The sequence below is a fragment of the Anser anser genome (genome assembly GCF_964211835.1).
Source record: "Anser anser genome assembly, chromosome: 2".
Taxonomy (NCBI): domain Eukaryota; kingdom Metazoa; phylum Chordata; class Aves; order Anseriformes; family Anatidae; genus Anser; species Anser anser.
Window position 1 is genome coordinate 5736162 of NC_139721.1, and position 23003 is coordinate 5759164.

The 23003-nt window shown below is 40.5% G+C and overlaps 2 protein-coding genes across 13 annotated transcripts in view; one reads left to right on the forward strand and one right to left on the reverse strand.

Annotated features, from left to right (window-relative positions):
• FAM135B (family with sequence similarity 135 member B) overlaps positions 1-23003 on the forward strand; it is a 284433-nt gene that overhangs the window by 112706 nt on the left and 148724 nt on the right. For all 12 annotated transcript variants that reach the window (XR_014580600.1, XR_014580601.1, XM_083826400.1 and 9 more), the window contains one exon: positions 6575-6670. Coding sequence is in view for 10 of the 12 variants with exons in the window: in XM_083826400.1 (XP_083682526.1) it covers positions 6594-6670 (77 nt within the window). In the remaining 2 variants the exon portion in view is untranslated. The remainder of the gene's footprint in view (positions 1-6574; positions 6671-23003) is intronic.
• Positions 13076-15878, reverse strand: LOC310895298 (inositol 1,4,5-trisphosphate receptor-interacting protein-like 1). Its single transcript, XM_083826413.1, has one exon. The coding sequence runs from the start codon at positions 14328-14330 to the stop codon at positions 13320-13322; it is 1011 nt and encodes a 336-aa protein (XP_083682539.1). The 5' UTR covers positions 14331-15878; the 3' UTR covers positions 13076-13319.

The following is a 23003-nucleotide window of genomic DNA, read 5'->3' on the forward strand; positions in this document are numbered from 1 at the left end:
ATGACTATGTGACCCATATATTTGAGGTTATTGATACAGAGTGAAGGTTCTTGACTATGAGATGCAGCTGGTTTTTCCTCATAATACTCTAATTATGTTGCTGAGGGTTGAACAAGTATCTTACCCTGCTCTTCAATGTGAGCCAATGAACTAGGTACCACTGCTACTCTGTGAATTCCAGCTGGCAAAAGACATAGCAGAGCTTGCAAGTGAAAAAACAGCAACTAAACAAACATAAATAAAACGGCTCCTTTCTTATTTGCTCCCCTTTGAATACTCTTTGGGTTGTGAGTCATTTTTTAAGGATCATTTATTATCTGTCTTCTGCATCTCTAACTCATAACATTTTGGTGGTAGAAATCAACGAACCTCGGCAAAAGTGATTCATGATGTTGCACTGTTTATGAACATATGTCTAATGCATCTGACAAAATTGTGGATATTGATTTTCCCAAGAATATTAAACAGCAAACTTGGTATATGTATTTTTTTTTAACATTGGAATATTATTTTCAGGGCTTGCATCCAAACTAAGTTAGCTCTCTGCAACATAAAAACAAATTAGTCTTTAACATTTTGAACCAGACTAAATGCTTATGTGGTGAAAAAAAAAATATGTTTAATGGCTTTGCTTGGTTAACACACCATGTGCCTTGCATTTGTTTTTACCTGTAACACAAATCTCTGCTTTTGCTGACATATTGAAGAAAACAATTCAAAGGATTACAATAGACTGGAAAACTAAAAACCTTGGCAAAATAGCTGCAAGGGATTATTGCTGGTTTGTGCTGTGATACTATCTCATTCTGTAAGCTATTCTAGTTAATGTTAGATCATTGTAAAAACTGGCAATCTTACAAAGTAATTCCTGATAGTTCCATGTCTAAACAGAGCATTAGAAGGTTTCTCATGGATGAGAATAACATGTTTTCTGAGGGAGACTTGACATCAGAGTCCTAAATGATAATACATACCAAAATAAACAGAAAAAAAAATCACAAACAGGCAGTGACCCAAAAGTTTCGGTTTTTGTGTGTTAGAGAACAAATTAATGAGCATTATGGTTGGGTTCTAAATTGGGTATATGCATCATCTATGCAGATTTTATTGCATATATTCTTCACTTTCAACTTAATAACATATTGTTGAGTGAGGCCATATATTGAGTAAGACACCGTCTGCATCTCATTCAGTGTGGATGTTTTATCAATCTGTTGCAGTGTTTGTGCATGAATGTGGGAGACTGGGTACCAGGCAGCACTTTTTTGTTACTGTTAAAGCTGTGGCAAAAGGCATCTCTTGAGGGCTCACATATTTCATTGGCCTCCCTTTACCTAGGGTAAATATTCTACCTTGTTGACTGTGCTATAGTAAAATGAATTTTAGTAATTCAAGATGTCAGAGGGGCATAAACTCATGCTTGAATCATTTTTCTGATGTAAAACCATAACCGTCAATGGTTGTCCCAGGGTTGACAGTCATGTGCCAGGAACGAAGTTTTATAAAAAGTTGAGCAAAAACTTCACATTCCAGTAATTATTTAGCCTCAGTAGTGTTGGGGAAACAAAACAAATTGTTTAATGAAAATAAGAAACATCCTGAATGAAAAAGAAGGCCACCTTTATCCTAACTAGTCTAAAAAATATAATACTCATCAGGTCCTAGTTCCTATTATGTCAGTGATTTGGACCAAGTATGGTGGTTTCATACTTATGGCTAGATAAGCTCCACCATGCTGCTCTCTTACTCCCCCCCCCTCAAAATGTACGGGGCTAAAATATGAAGTATTGTAATTATTTAATAGCTTTGGTAAACAAGCCTTGTCATTTCCTGCTATATTTTCATATTGTATTTAGATTGGTTCTTTTGAAAAGTCTAAAGGAGATATCTTGCTATCACACACAATCTTGGAAGAGAATTGCCAGCTCTGTTTATTTTAACAAAATGAGGTGTTACCTTTTGAAATCATTGTTTTGCTAAAGGTCATCTCTGCCATTTCACTGATGTTCTGGCAGAAAAAAGCAATGGGTACTGTGAACTGGAGAACACTTGCTGACAATGCCATAGTGAAAGGTTTTACTGACACTTGTGACTGCTTTGACTCAAGCAATTCATGTAGGCTCAGAAGAGGCTACTGAGATGCAATTGTTGCCTTAAGAACTGGGATCCTTTTCAGCTGCATGAAGGTGAACAATGGAGCAATTTAATTAAACAAAAATGAAACAAAGAGACTTGGTCTAGTGTGAACTTCTCCTGCTGCTTTAGTCTCAGAGCTTACTTGTAATGAGATTGTGTTTATAATCTTCCTTTTCCTGAGTTACTTTGTCCCTTACTTAGATTTTTACAGAAGGCATTTGTGGAGAGGAGAATAATGTTATCTTACTGTGGGTTTATGACTATATTCTAAACATTTGATCAAGGAACTCTTTAAAAAAAAAAAGTGTGAAAGAGAGAGAGACAGACAGAGAATGCACAGGTAGCAACAAATACCAGTTTCTGAAAAAAATCACAATAAAGTAAAAGATGCTTTATGCTTTAAAGGCAGTAAGGAAAACGGTTCTATCCTGGAGATAGTACGTGCTGTGTTTCCTGAGAGCTGGCTTTATTCTCCTAAATGAATCTTTCTAGGTTTATGAGTCATTGCCCTTTATCGCATGGTGTTTTATTCTTTTGTCCTTGGCGTGTGTGTGTTTTTTTTTCCTGTTTTTGTTTTTGTTTTCTTTTTTTTTCTTTTTCCATTTTTTTTTTTTTTTTTTTTTTTTCCCCTCTGGCTTATGTGACAGAGAGGGACAAGAATTGTGAAAGCAGTAAATAAATGTCTGGTTTATTTTTCATTCAGAGGTAATTGCACAAATGCTAGAAAGTTCACAGACTGTCAGAGTATGCAGTGTCCTGTCCTTATTTCCACCCAGCCCTGTCCCTGTCTTGCCTTTCTCTCCTCCCTTTGGTTGGGTTGATGCTGATTGCTGCCTCAGCAGGTAATTTTCAGACTCCTTTTTAGCTTCAAGATGTGTAACAATTGAGTGTGTATTGTACATAACCAATACCCACCTGCTGTCAGAGGGCTCGGTCAGTTGGCTATCTCTAAAACGTCATTAGCACAGCCACTATGAGTCAAAAAGATTGCTGAGAGCAATGGAGGATAAAGATAAATAAAGCCATTGTAGTTTAACCAGTTTCATATGCTGAAAAATCTCCAATCCAGAAGTTATCTCTACAGAAGACAATGAAATGGAGAGTATAAAATCAAGTCTTCCTTTAAAAGAATGCGCCAATCTTTAAATATATAGATTTTTATAGGGCTTTATTTATATAAAGGATTCTGATTTTCAGTTAGTGTCTCCTTGCTACAAGTAAAATGATAAATGGAATTGATTGTCTTTTGCTAGGACACCAGCTCTTGTTGGAAGGACAGACTTTCAAAGTGGTGACCTGACTGATAAAATCAGCGCCTGTAGGACAGCACAGTACAACCAGTGATGATGGCAGTGCCTTACAAAGCAATTCATTGCTTTGGAAGTGACAAAACTGGTCATAGGCACTACTTTTACACAAGCATATGGCCAAAACACTTCCCATGTAGTTTTTTTCTGGCTTCCTATAGGGACTTACTTGTGTCTTCTTCAGTCCTCTTCTGGAAAATACAGAGGGTTTAACTTAAAAAAATTGGTATTTTAGAAGAACCAATGTACTAAAGCCTTACCAAGAATCACCTCTGCATTTTGGTTTAAACTGCTTATTATTAAATTGATGATACTTTGGTTCTGGCAACAGTCCCTATTGTGTTTTCAATGCTTTCACTTCAGTATTATTTTTACCATCTACTCCTCTATTTATAGCCCGAGGTTATTCCCCATGGAGATCAGTGAGTAAGGGGTAGTCAGAGGTCTTTCACATGCCCTGGATTCTGAAGGGCTGTGATCAGCTTCTTTTAAAGAGCAAAGTGGTACAGCAGTGAAAACTCGGTGCATCATTTGAAGCACTTGTGTTTTCTCCATCTGGGATTCCAGCAGCTGTTTTGTCTTATTTTGTAGCTTTTTCATTGAAGCATGCTACCAATGGCTCTGAGCAATTTTTCTTTGAACCTGGCTAAGTGTCACGATGAGCAGGTGTGCCAGAGACCACTTCTAGTGATTGTCAGATGTGTCCTGAGGTGCCAGGCCTGGCTAGTCCCTCTAGCCTTCAGATGTAGATTTATATGCTCAGAGCCTCTCTTTTTTTTTTTTTTCTGTGGAGTGGATGGATGTCTAACATGGTGTGGCAGCTATTTCCCCTTTCATTCTGGTGATTTGTAAGGGTAATTAAGCTACAGAAACTATTTTTTTTTTTTTGTCCAGGGATAATTTTTCCATATTTGCTTTGAAAAGGTACAAAGCATGCAAAATAAAAAGTAAATATAGTGAAGACCTGCATGTGTATTTCCGTGTATTTAATCTTTAATTTTTCAGTCATCCTAGCTAACCTTAGCCTTATGCCATTCTTTCTGTCTTTGAAAATATTGGTCCTGGTCTGAACTGTCTGGCCATCCATTCACACTTCTCTTTAAATTGGTGTCTTCAAAAGCACACAGTTTCCTTTGATCCTGAGCTTTTGGTCTAGGGAGATATGTCTGAGCACAATATGCAGATTTATCCATAGGTAATTCTTCCAATTAGCACTCTTCTCAAGGCAGAATACCTTGTCAGAGTATCACTTGGTGTTGTGTGATTTTCTCATCCCCCACACAGTCTGCCTTGCTTTGATGCTATATGCTCAGACAAGACTATCACACACATTACCAGGCAAATATGTGATATACATGCCCTATAAACAGTGTACAATTCCTTCAGGCTGTGCAGAAAGGCAAAGCCAGAAAGGATTAGTCTCATGCCTGTTTAAATAGAAAAAAAATAAATATGCAGGCTAAAAATTACATGTATTTGGCCAAATGATAGCATTTTACTTTCACTTTTTAGAAGAGTTTAAAAGAGTTTACCTTCACTGCTCCAAAATCATACCCTGGCACTAAGCTGTAGAATTTCTTACCTTGGAGGTATATCAGATGAGTAGCTTAGCAGCTATAGACATATATTACAAATATTGCATGCATCCTGTGTCCCATTCATGTCATTCGAGAGCCAACATCTTTAATGTTTGATTTTGAGGAGGGTGGATGTAAAAACAACAACATTTTAACTCTGGAATAGCTATTTTTGAAACTGGTAGTGTTTGAAAGGACAACCAGAAAGAAAACATGGTTTAAAATAATCAGTGTAATAAGCCAGTCAGTTGGAAAATTACTAGTCAGGATTCAGCACAGAGACTTATCAGAAAACTACAGCTTAACGCTTATCTCAGACCTTCACGCATCAAACTCCTCATTCCTGTTTCATTGTAGACAATGGTCAAATCTTTGAGTGCCATGGAAATTACAGGTTAGCATGTATGGAGAAATTCTCCCATTTGCAATCTGAGCTCAATGTCCCCTTAGAGACCCAAGTGTCTCTGATAGGGGAATTATTAATAGTCATAACATGGGTCATCCTCAGAGATTGCACTTGGCTGCTGTGAAAAAGCTATCAAATGGTGCTTCTGAACTGTGCTAATTAAGCAAATCTGATGGCTGTCTTGTCAATGATGCCATAGACAATTTCCAGACAGCTTACAGCTTGCAGCTTGCCAAAAGAAGACTTTCAGGGAGAAAAGGAGGAAAGGGTAAATGGAAATTGTAAAATCTCTCTAAAAGCTCTGAAAACCCTTTGCTTGGCTCTGCTGCAATTAAGGAAATGTCAAGGGTTTACACTAGTATATTAAATAGTGATGGTTTGGAAACTTACTCTTGCAAAGCTTCCTTGAGTAAGGTATGTCCTCCTGAGGTCCCTTCCAACCTGAATTATTCTGTGTTTCAATGAACTGTGTGTGTATATATATATATATATAAATATATAATCTGTAAATGGTTGTAATGCTTCAAAATCTTGATCTGGGCGTTGTGGCCTATTAGATCCTTTGATTGTCAGCGTTTTCCTTAGAAGAATCTCTTCCATTCATTATTCTTTAAATTATTCATATTCCCTCAGAAACTTCCCTTCCAGGCCTTTAGTTAAGTCACAGAAAGGTTCAAAAGCACGAGAATTCTGAATTCTACTCTCATCTGTCTCAGGGTTTTGTCTTTTTGGCCTGTGGTTTTACAGAAATGAGCTGTGCTGCCCCTGGATATCTGCCATTTGGTAAAATGGGATGAAAAAATCAATTTCCCATACAAGAGTAGTAAGACAGTTAATTAAAATTTGCTTTGAGATTCTTGCACATAATATGTTATTTACTTTTTGCCTCTTCTTGTACTTTCCATAATATTATCATTCTGTCCTCAGGCCTAATTAGACATTTTACCTCTCTTAATTACTGCTTTGATCTTGCTTTTAGCAAGTCTTCCTGAAGATGGAGCTCAATGAAGTCATTGGAAACATTCCAATCAATTTCAGTGAGCTTTGCATGAACCCCAAGTGCCAAACAAAATGTAGTAATATGGTTGAAGATTTGTTAAGCAAAATACTTCAAATGTTTATAATGCCTGTTTATATGTGTTGTTTAGGTGATGACCTGAAAAAATCATGTCTGAGGTCCAGGGAACGGTCGAGTTTTCTGTGGAGCTACACAAATTCCATAATGTGGACCTTTTCCAGAGAGGGTGAGTTGATGTTTCCATTAATTTGCAGCTGATTACAGAAGAGTTGTTTACAGAAAACAGTTCAAATCCACAACAGATTGTTTTCTGCCAAATGTAGTTCTATTTCATGCAATCTCCATGGCAGGGAAGGATGTCATTAGGTTTTCATTGCTGTCAAGGAAGGTCAATGTACATTACTTTCACAATAAAGTCAGAGTGACTGACTTGTTTTGGTAATACAATAGTGTAATGCTCCAAATTATTTTAAGCTCTGTTCAGACATAAGCACAATAGATGCTTTAAATGTTTCTGGACTGGTGTTGAGTCTTTGTGCCAAATGATAGCTGCATTGGACTATAGTGAAAACATGTTCATTTTAGGGTAATAAATCCAACGAATATTCTTTTAATTCTTTTACTGAAATTTAAATGAATTCCACCATTTCAGAGAGGAACATGAGTATTCAAATTTGTCTAAAGTTCTAGTTCTAATGGACACATTGTATTTTCACATCTCTTTAAGTTAGAAGAACATGTACGAATTCTGGTTTACTCAAAATTTTGCCCCTATTCTTCTGCACCACTCTTCCTGATAGCTTTTATAATAACCCAGTGGCTATTAAATGGAGAAGCCTAACCAAACATGAGTTGTTGTTCTGCTTGCATGTTGGACCCCACAGCTCTTTTTCTGTGAGGAAAAGATATAGTACTGAAATACTTTTTAAGGAGACCAGAAGACCCAGATGGGTAAAAAGAATGGACAACAGTGGGTCTTGTTGAATATTATTTTCTTTCATCTAGGAGGACTGATATATACAGCACACTAGATATTCTCTTTCATGCCTTAGTTTTGTATAGGGGTAGTTCACAGATGATTTGTCTAGCTTCATTTCTACTAACAAAACTACAGAATTGTTTCAGGTATTGTGATGGATTAGTTAAAGCTGTTTCCATCTGGATATAGGCTTTTCATTATTTGTTTTTACTGTGATGAACTATGTGGTAAAGATGCCATGAACGTGAATGAAGGAAACATGTCTATATTTTAACAGCTGGCATCTGTCATTCTGTTCAAGCATTCTGACTATAACAAGTACTCGTATTTAACAGGGGAAAAAAAAAGTATATATTAAAAAAAAAAAAAAGCTCTGTGCTTGAGGTGTTTGTTTTATCTGAGTTATAAAAGAAGACTCCTGTGTACTATCATGCTCATTACCTTAGAAGACTAACCTAGCTATACATTTTTAACTTGGCTTCTGGTGGTCAGTGTAATGTATTTGATCCTCCTCATGTCTGAAAATCTGCACTCATATGTGGCTTCAGTAATGTCTTTTTTTTTCTTTTTTTTTTTCTTTTTTTTTTCTTTTTCTTTTTTTTTTTTTCATATGGGCCTGCTCTGGCATTCAGTAATTTCTATAAAATGCTTTCTTTGGCTTTGACAGTCAGATCAAATCTCTGGTGCTAGTACCTAGCACTAACACAGATAATATATTCTAATTAGGGACACTCATGAGTCCCTAATTACCTTACTTTTTTTCCCTGCTGGCACTTACCCTGCTTTACTGATTAATTATTCCAAACATAGTACTATAGGTTACACTGCGTTAGTACTGCATATAGTACTATGCACTACTATAGGTTATACTGCATTAATTTTTTTATAGTATTTTTTTTCTATGTATCCTGCGTTGCTTATTTGCTTCCTTCTATAGTTTTACTCTTCACATTTCCAATACAACCCTTTTCTGCATCTCATATTTGCCAATCAATATCCTCTGGTTGGCTTCATCTACTCTGTGGCCCATAGCACTGCAGCATGAGAGTATGAAGAAAAGGAGTGAATGAGTTTGCCAAATTTCATTTTAACTTGGGCACAATTTTTATTTTTTCCCTACTGCCATTGTATATATTCACTGTGGACATCTGGGATATCTTGGATTGACGTACAGTCTCTCCAGATGAGAGGGTGGTAGAAGTAATAATAATGGGAACTTTCTACTTAACTAGTGTTTTTCTTCTCTGAGTGCCTTGCAAATTAAGTCAATATCGGCCTGTCTCGCTGAAGGCTAGAAAGGTGATTTGTGAAAGGTTGTCCATCAGGATAGCTGTGGAGCTGAAATGAATCTTAATTTCTGTGGAAACACAATATGCTCTTTTTTTTTTTTTTTTCTTTTCATTGAAGCTTTCAGTACTGTTTCTCACAGTGTTCTTCTGGACAAAATGTCCAGCATACAGCTAGATAAATGCATAATACAGTGGGTGAACAATTGGCTGATGTGTTGGACTCAAAGGGTTATAGCAAACAGGGTTACATCAGGTTGGTGGCTGGATTCCCCAGGGCTCTATTTTAGGGCCAGTTCTCTTCAATGTTTTCTTAAAATACTTGGGTGTAGGACTAAAAGGTATACTGAGGAAGTTTGCAGATGATAATAAATTAGCAGGTACTGTTGACTCTATTGAGGGTAGAGTGGCCTTGCAGAGAGATCTTGACAAACTAGAGGGCTGGGTGATCACCAATAGCGTGAAATTTAACAAGCAAGTGCCAGATCCTGCACCTGGGACAGGATAATCCTAGATACAGACTAGGGGACAAGAGGCTGGAGAGCAGCCCTGCAGAATGGGATCTGAAGTTTCTGGTTAACGGCAAGCCGAATATGAGCCAAAAGTATGTTCTGGGAGCCAGGAGGGCCAACTGTATCCTGGGGTGCATCAGGTACGGCATTGCTAGCCGGTCAAGGGAAGGGATTGTCCCGTTCTGCTCTGAGCTGGTGCGGCCTCACCTCAAATAATGTGTGCAGTTCTGGGCACCACAATACAAGAAAGAGGTAAAACTACTAGAGTGTCCAAAGAAGGGTAAGCAAGACGGTGAAGGATCTAGAGGGGAAGACATTCAGGAGTGGCTGAAGTCACTGGGTTATTAACACTTGGCCTAGAGCAGAGCAGGCCGAGGGGAGGCCTCATGGCGGCCTGCAGCTCCTTCACGAGGGGAGCGGAGGGGCAGGCGCTGAGCTCTGCTCTCTGGGGACAGCGACAGGACCCGAGGGAACGGCATGGAGCTGGGACAGGGGAGGGTCAGGCTGGGTGTGAGGGAAAGGGTCTGCACCCAGAGGTGGTCGGGCACTGGGACAGGCTCCCAAGGGCAGAGATCATGGCACCAAGCTGCCAGAGTTCAAGCAGCTCTCAGACACATGGTCTGATGGAGGACAACGCTCTCAGACACATGGTCTGATTTTTATGTGGTTCTGTGTGGAGCCAGGAGCTGGACTTGATGATCCTTGTGGGTCCCTTCCAACTTGGTATATTCTATGATTCTGTGATTCTTTGTCTTTTACGGAGAGCATGGCTGGGCCAACAGCAAGCCCATTGGAGAAGAGCACTCCATGCAAATGATAGCATGAATAAATCATCAAGATTGAGTTAAAGATTCCCGGGAAAATCAGCCCTTCAGGAGCTGTTCGGTGATGGTTAATAATCAAACTTGATTAAGGACATGGTCTGCTGGCCTTAAGCCACAGAGTCAAAGTGCTTTAAAATGTTAGGCTTTATGTAATTGTTCTGGTTCTATTTTTGATTGCTCTGGAATCTATTTTGCATTGTGTAAGCACACAGAGCCAGTTGCCATCTCTTCCTTCCATGGGAAATTGAAACTCCTTAATCTAACTGAATTCTACCTTGTGAGATTTGGATCATTGTTTTAGGATCTGAATCTAGTGTTTCTTAACCTGTACGAGTGATTAATATTGAAAAGACGCTCTGATACAAGAGGAACCAGGAGCTTTTGTAAATATTTGTTATGGCTTTATGTGTCTGGCATATGTAACAGAAACTGTCATGAGCAAATTATGTGTTACAGGTAGTTCACTTTGGTCAGTTATTAAATTTATCTTTTTCTGAAGCATAAACATAACATTTATAGACATCAAATGTTAAATGTGGTAGGTACTGCTGTAGGGGAAGAAAGAACCTTTTCTTTGGTCGAACCAAAGGATTTGCAGTGATGTTTGATGCCATACTTGTAAAGGTTGAGTAATAAGTTATGCAACTTCTGGGAAAAGAAAACCAAACCAAACCAAAACAAAAAAACTCACATTTTTAAGTTTTCTGTCCTAGTTCTCTCCATCATGTTCCACTTAATAACTGGTGACAGATATTTTCTCTAGTGAAATTAGCTGACTGGTTCTGATTTTTCTTAATAGAGTAGGAAATAAAATTATCCCTGGCTGCCAGAGATCAATTAATTGATTTGTCTGGTTCTGTCAGAAGCAATTCTTCTGCACCTTTTTTCTTAAAGCATTTCAAAATCTATTTGATGGATTTCCTAACTTAAAAACAAAAACAAACAAAACCTACCACCACCAACAGAAAAAAAATACTGTATTCACAGGGTAAGTAACTTTTGGAGTCTGAGAGGGAATAGGGGGCACAAAGAAGGTGAAACACTGGCTTCATAATGTTAAGATTCTGGCAATGATGTGTTATAAAACAAGGATCAAGGTAAGTCCTTACCAATCACAGGGCTGAATCAAATGCTTATCAGTCCTTTCACTCCTCAAATTCAGGTCACAATTTGTAAGTGTCTAACACCTACACCGGTGTTTGTGTGTGTAGAGGGTGGTAATGATAAAAATTAGTGGGAAATAAATTCCAGCTTCTTCTAAAATGAATGCAGCATTACCCTGGGGAACAGACCAGAGGTCTCAGAGTTTCCAGTACCCTGCAAGTATCAGACAAAGAACTCTCATGATTCAGAGCTGCTGAAAAGATTCAGTCTTAGCAGACAAAGCCTTAACATAACAAAGCATCCCTGTTGCCTGCTGGATGGACAGCAGTGTTTCAATGTAGATAACCATGAAATCATCCCCTTCAGAGGCACAGTGCAGCAGTTCCTAGCCTCAGCATCCCGGGGTTCTTCAATTAACCAAGGCCTTTCCTGTCAGGATGGATACCTGGAAAATACACACATCGTGGTCGGAGGTTCAGACCTCATTTCCTGGAGTCTTTGAGGTACAGTGTCAGGATATGCAAAAAAAATAAATAAATAAATAAAAATAAAATATAGTACAGAGACAGATCTTGATACTTTGTTCCTGATGATATTCATTTCTTCAAACTTCCAACCTGTAATGAAATATAAATCACTTTTGGATTGTAAATCTATTTCATTTTGAATGTACTTACCTAATTCATTTAAGATGCATGGATTCTTTTTAATATAAATGAAGTAAAAGAAGAAAAAAAAAAAAAAAAAGGAAAAGAAGAGAGCTAACAGGCATGCCACAGTGAAGCATTTCTGGAATAATGATTGCTGTGTCTTGGAACAGATATATTGACAGAACTGACTTTTTTCTTGGCATGAAGACATTATTTCTATGACTCTTGAACAGACCTTCACTCTAAGGCAGCAGATTCTTCCCAAAATAAAGGACTCAGGTATAAGAAGGCAATGACTGTCTACATAGTCATACAGTGACAGATATGAACCTGCTGCACTGAACTGACAGGACTGAAACCAGTGGAGGTTTGAACCACAGGAGGTTTCATCACCTTATGAGGAAGAACTTCTTCATGGTAAGGGTGACAGAGCACTGGAACAGGATGCTCAGAGAGGTTGTGGAGTCTCCTTCTCTGGAGATATTAAAAACCCGCCTGGATGCCATCCTATGTAACATGCTCTAGGTGACCCTGCTTGAGCAGTGGGGTTGGACTAGGCGATCTTTGGTGGTCTCTTCCAACCTCAACCACTCTGTGATTCTGTGATACAGTGCAGCACGAACCTGTACTTATGAAAGCAGCTGAGGTGCAGGTGCTCAGTTAGCTAAATGTCAATGTGTGTAGCAAATGCCCAACTTCTGGAGAATAGTATATGATTAGTTACTTTCATGACTGTTGGTCAAGACAGTTCTCTTATCTGGTTATCAGTTCTGCCACCTTTAACTTTAAGGCACCCCATGCTTACTGAAGAGAGGTGGGTTCTCCAGTGCCAGTGGTAGGGGGAAAAGATTGAATCCAAACAGTGTGAAATATAACATATTTATAACAAATTTTTAATGATATTTATAACAATTTTTTAACAACATTTATAACAAATATAACAATGTTTTGCAGATGAGGAGCATCTTCTCAACAAACTCTCAAGTAAGCAATATATATTGTAATTTTTGCAGAGGTCAAAGCTCTCGGAGAGAAAGGACACTCCCCAGGAGCCCAGGTTGTCACTGCCCAGCTGGAGAGAGGAGTCTCTGCTTCAAGTCTCCCTGCAGCGGCCTCTTCAGCTGCATGGAGTGTGCCTCCCCCAGGGGTGGTTTTGCTGTGGGGAGGACACGGAGGAGCAATTCCCACTGCCCACGGAGCAGCATCTTCTCCATGGTCAGCATGCTTAGCTCTGGGGCATGCGGCAAGCAGGGTGTCAGTCAGTCATCTTTCATCATTGGTGTGGGGCTGGAAATCCCTCCTGTGCATGCTTGCCACAGGGATGGTGGTCAGGAGGTGCGTGACAGCTGTCTTCAAGGCATGGGTGGCAAAGTTGGCGCCTAACAGGATACAGACACAGAGCTGCAGATGTCTGAGGTGGAAGGTGTGCCGAGCATGCCTAGCTGTTTCCTGAAGAAGTGCATCTCTGGCACAGCGCAGCTCTGTGGCCACCTCGTGCTGCTGCTAACGATGACCTCTGCCTACTCGAAGGTCAGGAAGGTGTCTGAGTTGTCCTGCTTTACCCCAAGCATGAGCTCGATGGAGAGGGTTTCCTTGGAGGCGTTGGTCAGCCTGAGCTCGCAGAAGCGCGTGGAGGGCAGCACTGTTAGCTGCAGTTGGGATGATTGGGGCATAGCCACCCAGGCTTCTGTCACCAGCTCCTGGAACCACTTTGCTGTTTTCTGCACATCCAAGTAGGAGCCGCTGCAGAGGGTGTCCAGGAGGTTTGGGTCCTGATGTCTCAGCTCGTCCTCAGGGCGGTGGAGGAAGCACACCACGTCCCCCAGCAGCCGCTCCCGTGTGCACATGCACTGTGGCTCCACGCGGAGGCAGGAGTTCCTCACCAGCGTCTCCCCTTCAGTGCCCAGCTCCAGGTGGAAGGCATGCCCAGGGGGTGGGTTCAGGGGCACGAGCAGGCGGTAGATGGTGGTGTTCTCAGTGGGACTGAAGGTGCTGCCCACTCCAATGGGTGGCTGCAGCCGCGGCATGAACTTACTCCTGGGAAGCATCTGGCAGACGCAGAGAAGCTTGTCCACCAGTTCCTCCACGAGCTTGCATGTTTCTTCCAGGTTCCTCACTGGCCACTGCAGGTATCCATTGACAAATCTGCAGGCATCCAAAATGTCATTGGGGTCTTCCTCAGTGTCATCATCCTCCTTGCTTCCAGAGATGCCCTTCTCGTTTCTGCTGCCCAGCTCACGGCACAATTTTATGACCATGCGGCAGAGCACAAAGAACAAGACAAGCTCTCCGGTCAGGGCCCAGAACTGCCAGTGCTGCAGCACAGATAGGAGCAGGGCTCCCACATGCGCCCAGCTGTGCTCCCGGTCCCTCTGCTCCATTTCCAGCAGCAGCTGCATCATGCGCGCTTGCAGCTCCTCTGCATGCTGCCACACGCGCTCATTTGTAGCTGCATCTAGTTCGTCGCTGACCTTCTGTGGGCTGTGGATTAAACCCAGGAATGTCAGAGCGAAGAAAATCGCCGAAACCATGGTCTGAAAGAATTGAGAGAGAAGTGGATCGGTGGGGCTGGGTGGGAGCTCCCTGGAGGCTGAGGGAGCTGGGGCAGGAGCCGCAGGCCCTTGGGGTCGGGTAGGACCCCCAGCCCTGGCCCAGCCCAGCCTTCCCCCTGCTGCTTCACTCACCTCGCCGATGGCTCAGGCCAAACTGCAGCAGCGCTGCCTGCCGCTGCCCTAAAAGCAGCCCCCCCATTGTGACACATCCTCTGTGGTGTCATCTGCGCCCCGCCACAGGCCCCCCGGCCCTGCCCTCAGTCCCCACACAGGTCCTGACATTGCCTGAGTGCCAGAGCTCCTCGGGCTCCCTTTGCATGGCCTGTGGGAGCCCCCCAGTCCATCTGTGGAAAGAAATTTGGGTGATGTAGCCTGTGGACGCTGTGCTCCTCGTGTGCCACCTGGTGAGACGGGTCGGCTCCCTTGGTTCTGGCCTCGGTGCCTCCATGGCAGTGGCGGCTGGGTGCTGGTGGCCATGCCGGTGGTGGGATGGGGCCTCTCCCTGGCCGAGTCCGTGTGCCTGCAGTGCCAGCACAGTGCTTCGGAGGAGAAATCTCTGAACGGGGACGAGGCTGTGCAGGAGGGGAGGTGCCCAGCACTGCAGGAAGCTCTTTCCTCCCGTGCCCGCCTGAGAGGAAAAATCTCAATGTTTTTTTCAGACAGGATCTTCTCTGAAGCTATTTTATTCGCGATGGCCATGTTGAGCGTCCTGCATGCAGGAATGCCCAGTGAAAGCCTATCATAACCTTATATTCCCTATTTGCGGGACCTCTCTCAATTATTTTTCAATAGTCTTGGGAATCTGGAGAGGTCCTAGTTGACTGGAAGCTGGCAAATGCTGTGCCAGTTTTCAAGGAGAGCAAGAAAGAAGACCCTGGCAACTACAGGCCTGTCAGTCTCATGTCAGTGCCTGGTAAAATTATGGAGAAAATTATCCTGAGAGTTACTGAAGCTCAGCTGGGGGACAGTGCAGTCATAGATCCCAGCCAACATGGGTTCACGAGGGGTAGGTCCTGTTTAACAAACTTGACTCCCTTTTATGATAAGATCGTCCATCAAGGGAAGACGGGAAGACAAGAGATTGTCCCGCTCTGCTCTGCGCTAGTGCGGCCTCACCTCGAGTACTGTGTGCAGTTCTGGGCACCACGGTACAAAAAGGACATGAAACTGTTGGAGAGTGTCCAGAGAAGGGCTACAAGATATTGAAGGGCCTAGAGGGGAAGATGTATGAGGAGTGGCTGAGGTCACTTGGCCTGTTCAGCCTGGAGAAGAGGAGGCTGAGGGGAGACCTCATCGTGGCCTACAGCTTCCTCATGAGGGGGAGCGGAGGGGCAGGCACCGATCTATTCTCTATTCAGATATAAGGGGCCTGGACAGACAGTACTCAGGACTCTGAGATAATGTTTCACCAGCTAAAGAACCTTTGTGTGTCCTTTCTGAATACAGAAAGAGTACAATGATAAGAACTGTGCCTTGCCTTCCGGAGCTCCTTCTTCTGTGCTCTTTTGTGGTCAGCTCCCTTTGTGTCTTTACCACCATTTTTGTGCAATGTTTGCAGCTTATACAATTAACCAGATGGCATAAAATCAGGTGACAACATTTTGCAGAGAATATGAAAATCCATCTGTTGCCTATCTGTGTCACACTACAGTGGTTCAATGAGTAACTGAAAAAGGAGACACGAACCTAAAGACACAAGTTAGCAGTTAGAGAACGATTTCTTGTAGAGTAAGGCTCTCTGTCCTTTTGTGAGAGATGTTTGTATCCATAGCTGGTCTGTCTGTCCAGCAGCTTAGCACTGTCCCAAGGCAGCTTGCTGATAATAACCAGGGTCAATAATATGTGTTACTGATACTTCTTACTATCTCTGTTTGCACAGAAGATACCCTCTCACTCTGATGTATCAATACCAATTATTCTGGGCTGCAGAATGTCTTCTTTAGGGAATTACCACTGCTGCAAAGCGCTGCACATTATCTCCTCAGCCACACAGGTTACTGTCAACAAGTTGGACACTGCATCATATAGGAAGCCAGTGCAGAAAGCAGAGGATAACCTACTTTCTATTTTCAGAGCTCTTTGCAGCAAGTGACTAGAATCTACATAAAGGTTCTTTACCTCAGGATTGACCATGATGTGCAGCTTTTTTTTTTTAATTATTATTATTGTTATTTTTAATCAGAATAGAACTTTGCATCAGAAATGGAAAATACATCTACGTGAAGGATGATCCCCTCTCTGGGACATGACTGGAGCAGTGCAATGAACCCTTACGGGACAGGGGATCATCTCCAAGGGTCAGGCATGGTACGGCTGATCTGCCATCTCTGACAGAAGCATGCAATACATACAAGGCGTGTGTGTGCACAGAGTATAGAGTTAAAATAGGAAAAGCTCTACTGCTCAAGTTTCTCCCCAAAGGGAGAGAATAACAGGCAAATTTTATGACAGACATCAGTCTTGTTGGAAGCACTGCTGAGCATTGCTCAGATATTAGTGATGAGTAGCATATAAGAATCGCATAATGATAATGGAAAAAAAAAGTTTGTCAGCTGGTGTGCTTATCTACATCTTTGTAAATAAAGAAGGATATGATGTTTAGACAAAGCCAGTACCATAGCAGAATGGACACTTTGTAATGATCTTTTCAGCTACTGGTTTTGATAGATGGATAAAATAACATAAATATCTACATCTCAAAAAATACAAGATATCCACTGTTCTTCCACTCTCAGTTTTCAAGACTGCTGACCACTCAGGAAGTCAATTTAAAGCATGTGGCATTTTATGCTATTCAGGCTTCTATAACCTTCTCCACAACCATTGGCATTAATAGGAGTCTCTCCACTGGCTTGTTGGATTATCTCTTTGCTGATTTAGAGGCTGGCAAGCAATGCATCTCTGAAACTCATGCCTCTAAAGAAGATTCTTTGTGATACCTAATATTAAGCAAGGAGTAAGGAAGATTTCTGTGCCAGTTTGTAACTGAGCCTTTGGCAATGTCTGTGCTTTCGATGCAGGTCTTACATTTATTTTTAAAGCTGTATTTCCTGGAGTCAGGCAATTAGAGAAGAAACTTGTAATATTCTTGCAATATTTAAAATTAACCTGTTAATGCTTATGACTGGTCTGAAAACCATGGAAGGTAGTATGCCTCCCCCAGATAGTTTCATATTCAGTCATATTTAAAATAGATATTTTTAAAACTAAGTCTAGGTTCCATTTACCTGTTAAACAACCTTTGATGGTAATTAGTGCTACCAGAGTAGAAGGCAGGTGTTTTTCTTGCATGTCTTTTTTTTTTTTTTTTCCTGACTAGCTGTTGTAATTCGTTGACCAAAGAATAAACCTTTGCTCCCTTAAAAGCTGGATACTATCTCTTCTAAGGAAAGCAAATAGCACCCAATTCCAAGTGACATTTACATTGCTCCTTTGATGACTTTCTGAGTGAATTATGTCAGGAAGCAGCTTCAACTTCACCTAACATGATTTACATTTATAGAGAGAAACACTTCAAATGTTGACTGCAGTTACTAATTCATAGAGCTACAGATGGAACAGTGGCTACCACTGGGAATCACTTGGCTCTGTGTTATGTGTGCATGTGTAGAGGAAAGGAGTCCAAGCCCACAGGCTTGGGAAAGGATAAATGTGCATGTGCTGCAACATTTTATTACTTAAGAACAAATTAAGCGAGACATTTTTAAAGCATTGAACTTAACTAGAACAAGCCAGAAACATGACAGCAGCATAGGCAGTGTCAATGCAACTATTCTAAACAAGAGAACGAGTGCCAGAATTTTCTGAATGAACAGCTCTGGTAATAAAATAACTATGAGATGCTTCAAAGAAACACTGTGTTCCTTGTATGCAGTTTTTAAGGAATGGGAAGTTATCCTCCAAGTTTTCGTGTGAGGGTGTTTTGTAGCTCTTTTGGCACTTTTCCTTTCAAAAGCACTTTGCAAACAGCAACTAATTGAGGCAGATGAAGTTGTCTGTGTTCAGAATGTGTTCTCACATTGTTACACATTGTGCATATCCCTAGAGAAAGCGTGGCATAACCATCACCAGCAAATCTAGTCTTTAAATATAGGACAAGCTGTTGAGAGAACAGCTAGACCTGATCTCTTCCTACGGTTCTTGCTTACAAGGGAAAAAAAAATCCTATGAGGATAGTCAAGCACTGGAGCTAGCTATCCAGAGAGGCTGCAGAATCTCTCTCCTTGGAGGTTTCAAGACCTGACTGGACATGTCCCTGAGCAATCTAGTCTGAATTCAGTGTTGATCCTGCTTTGGGCAGGTGCTGGGCTGGAGGTCTCTCAAGGTCCCTTCCAGCTTGAATGATTCCCCGAGTCTAGGATGAGTGTGGCCATGACTTTACTTAGAATTGAAGAACTGGGAGAGCTCAACTTTGAGCAACTTCCCTCTGCATCACTCAGTTTCAGTCCATGCAGCAGACACTACTTAGTAGTGATTTACTGTCAGCACCATGGTCCCAGTAATCATATGGCTGTTTAGACTGCAGCACAGAACAGGCTGATTTGACTAACATTAGAAAGTGATTTTAGCTAAGAAATGCAGTTCGCAAATAAGATTTAAGTTCTTCTTCTCTTCTGTATGCGATACTCTACTCCTTAAGCCTTGATGTTTCTGAGTCCTCACCATCTTCTGTCACACCCTGGAGAAGCCCAATTCCAATGCTGCACTTAATGCCCTGTGATTCTTCCTGATATCTTTCAGCACAAATACTCAGTGGATAAAACAATTAGACCTGAATGTGTGAATGAAGAGCGCAGGTATCTCTAGAAGACCGAAGAATGAAAAGCAACCATTTATTGTATAATGTCTATTGGTTAAAGCAGACATTCACCTTAAAGACATGGCTTTAGTCTGCTAAATGAAAGTCTTTGCTTCGTTGAACTTAAAGCTTAATCAGCTTTCTAAGGATAATCAAAGCCACTCTGTGATATTTAAGATCTATGCTTGCAGATATATTTTTATTTTATGAATAGGTTTCACAAAAATGGGCAAAGCACTGTCCAATTAAACACCAAGAGCTTTGAAAAAAATCTCATGATGGTCAATTGTTAATGTTATACGTGATGGAATGAGCTGTCTTCCAATTACTGATTAGCATTAAACATTGTCTGAATCCCAGAAGTTTCATTTCAGTTTATTCTCCTGTTTTTAACTATATTTCCCCCCCAAGATTTTCATCTAACATGACACCCTGCATTTTATTTCCTAAGAGATTGGATTCCATTTGTTTGCATGACATTGCTCTCGGCTATCAGTGTCTATATGATATATTTTAATGTTTGTCTTCCAAGAGAAAGCAGTATGCCTTTTCTGTCTGTATCGTTACCTCTTGACTTCTGAATCTTCCTGGTGTGTACAAAGCTTCCACGTGGGTAGCCAGAATATCTATACCAAACTGTGCTCTGCATAAGTATCATCACCTTTTATCCTTGGATCACAAATCACATTACAACCTTCACTTATCCTTCAAAATGTCTTTTGGAAGTTCTAGTTATTTGTATTTTACAGATGGAAAAAAGCTGATACAACTCCAATAGAAAGAATAGCATCAGAAAGAAAGTTAGGAAGTGAATATATTGATTCACTAGATTATGCATTTTTTTTTTCTTTCTGATACTTGCGAGTCAATGGAGGCCAATTTGCTGCATGTCATGCAATGTGTCCTTTTAAATCATTTCTTTTAATGACTAATCATCATTCTAACATTCATGACCAAGAAGAATCAGCTGCTATCCCATGTGTGAAAGGTGATTGAAGTAAAGTCAGCACACTCTTCCTCACCATATGACTCAGCTGGTTCTTGTTGTGCTACATGGGCATCAAATGGGAGCAGAACAAGTGTTGAATCTGGCCCATATGGATTGAAGAGTGATAAGATGGCATTTGGAATTCTCATAAACTCTCAAATTATTATAGCATTTCTGGGCTCTCCAACATGTGTTTGTTTTAAATAACCATGTTGTCCAGAAATTTCCTTCTGATATTGCACATGCTTGGCTTCAGCTCTGTCTTAAGGACTGCTGGGAACTAGATGTGTAAAATTCCACATCACCATGCAAACTAGGGTTGAAGAAAAAAAAAAATCAGTATTTTCTCTCACTTTTACGTCACTAACTTAGTTCCTGCTCCATGTCCACCTTTTTCAAAGAGAAAGCACTACATAGTGGGTAGGAGAAGTGGGTTCAGCTCTATTTCTTTGCATTCTATTTGAAGAAATCCTGTCTTTTGGCAATACTGCCTGCACACTTCTCCACAGTCTTGTAAAGTGCATTTTAATGCAACTATTCCAAACCCAAATGATCTTTGACTGTTATTATTTTCTGGAGTGAGTGATGAGTTCAGGAAATTTCTTGAGATGGGTCTGAACAGCCTTTTAGTCCTTCAGTTTTTATCTACAAACATGGGAGTAGTAGTAATTTTTCAGAAGATTGTTCTCAACAGTAACAGTATACAATCATGAATGCTCAGATGGTGTGGTAATAGAAAACATTGTTGAGCATGAGAAGTCTCTGACTTCTATTTTCCAGGTATTTTTGTATTCTGCTTAAAACATCCCAATGTCTAATTTTCAGAAGGGAAAATTGTACCCTACCTCCAAATCAGATGCTCTTTAGATGGCTTTGGTGAGGAAGCCAAATCATTACTCTTTTTTGACGCTTCATCCTTTAGAGTTGCCTTGAGGTAATAACTGCTTGTGTAACTGGATAGTTTAATTCTATGGATGCAATCAAACTATATAATGTGTATACTGCAGACAAGGTGCACTTGAGCTGCAATGAAAAAAACAATTGGCCTTTGTCCTTGCTTTAATGGAGTTGACTATACAGTGTGTCTGGATGGGGAGATCTTTTTAGCACTTTAATTACTTAATGTGCTTGCTGCAGCAAAAGTACATTAACAAATGCAGATCAATTTCTGCCATCAATCCACGTCCACTCTGTTACTTCAGATTCATTATTTTGTGGGGATAACATCTGCCAAGAAAAGGCATTACAAATAAAATGCATCTGAAAAATGAACTGTTCTTTAGTAATCTCTTGTTCCCATTTGGTTATGCGAGATAAATCTTTATAATGATGTCCTGCAACAAATGAGAAGTCAGTTTATAATGTGACAGTTTGTTTGATGTCTGCAACCAGCCAACAACAAAAATACTGAACATACTGTGTATTTTTAATTAATTTTGTGATTCTTTGCTGACTAGTTTAACATATACTCTTCAGGTAGATATTGCCAGGACTCACATGTCCTCCTCATAAGATAAAATTTGTGAAGCAGTGGAGAGAAATAGTTTGATGAAGCAGACCTACTAGAGTTTGAGAAAAGTTACTGGACATGAAGTTTCTCAGACAAGAGCAGCCCTGGCTTGCTCAACCACTGGATAGGGAAAGAAGTTTGAACCCCTTAAAAACATACTGAACTCAAACTCTTACTTTTGGCAATGGGCACAATATGTAAGCATTTTAATTTTAGTATAGAGATCATTTCATTTAGGTCATTAGATCAAATTACCAGTTTGGGATGGATAAAAGCATTTAGGGCTGAACAATATGTTCAGATAAAGAAAATACACCAGTGCACCTCTAGTTTGTGGAGATACTGAAAAGCTAAATACACTGGTACGTTTTAGAGAATGAAATAGTAGGGAAAGTTTCAGAGAATAAATGAAGAGGAGATTTGTAAACATTGAAAACTAAGGTAATTTTTGGAATCTAATTGAGATGACAATTTTTGTTTCCTTACTTAAAGCTCTTTACTTAAATACCTTACATAAATACCTTTTTCTGAAGGGATTCCCAAGAATACCTGGTGTCTGATACATGCTGAAACTCAAAAATGAATTAAAATTGCAGTATAAGTCACAGCAGGCAACCAGCTTTCCCATTAGTTTGTGACCCAGTGGTTGCCAAACGATATAGATGCATATGATCTTCTAGCAGATCTAACCAACAGTACTTTGTCATCTGGTATCATGGAAACTCTGTCTTTTATTACCACGATAACACTTTTGATCACATTTGTACTTTTTTCCAAGTGGAAAAAATGCTATTGGAAATAGTTAAATGTTGATGCCATCTTTGTTCACTTGCCCTATGCCTGTAAAGATGTGGCATCACAGTAAGAAGGAAAACAATCAAGAGTACTTGTTCTTTGTGCTGCAGAAATTATTGTATGTAATTTCAGATAGCATGCAAATAATGTAAGTTTTTGGAAATTCCTTCTCCATGGCTTAACTGAGTTCCTGTAACAATTCTGTCTCTTAACATTTAACTTCCATAACTTCAAAAATTTTGGAGCTGATAAGATTGTCAGCTTATAAGATATGACGGTGATTTGAGTACTCTCTTGAATAGTCTATTTTGACTATAGGAACACTTGAATTCTGATCTTAAGTTGTATTGTCTTAACTATCTTTTGAGTTTTTTTTTTTCCCCTGAAATCAGGCTGTTTTCCACCTCCACTATGCTCTATGATTTGGAGATCAGTGTCTCCGTTTCAGTACCCACCAGGACAGTGTGACAAAGTTTACTGCTACATGTCCTATCTGATAAAAATGGTGCCAATCTAAACACATATTGGCCTATTTGTTGAGTTGGTAAGATCTGTCTGAGG

Bases quoted from the DNA above. Each gene is read 5' to 3' on its own strand.
- LOC310895298 (XM_083826413.1), bottom strand. From the start codon at position 14,330: ATGGTTTCGGCGATTTTCTTCGCTCTGACATTCCTGGGTTTAATCCAC.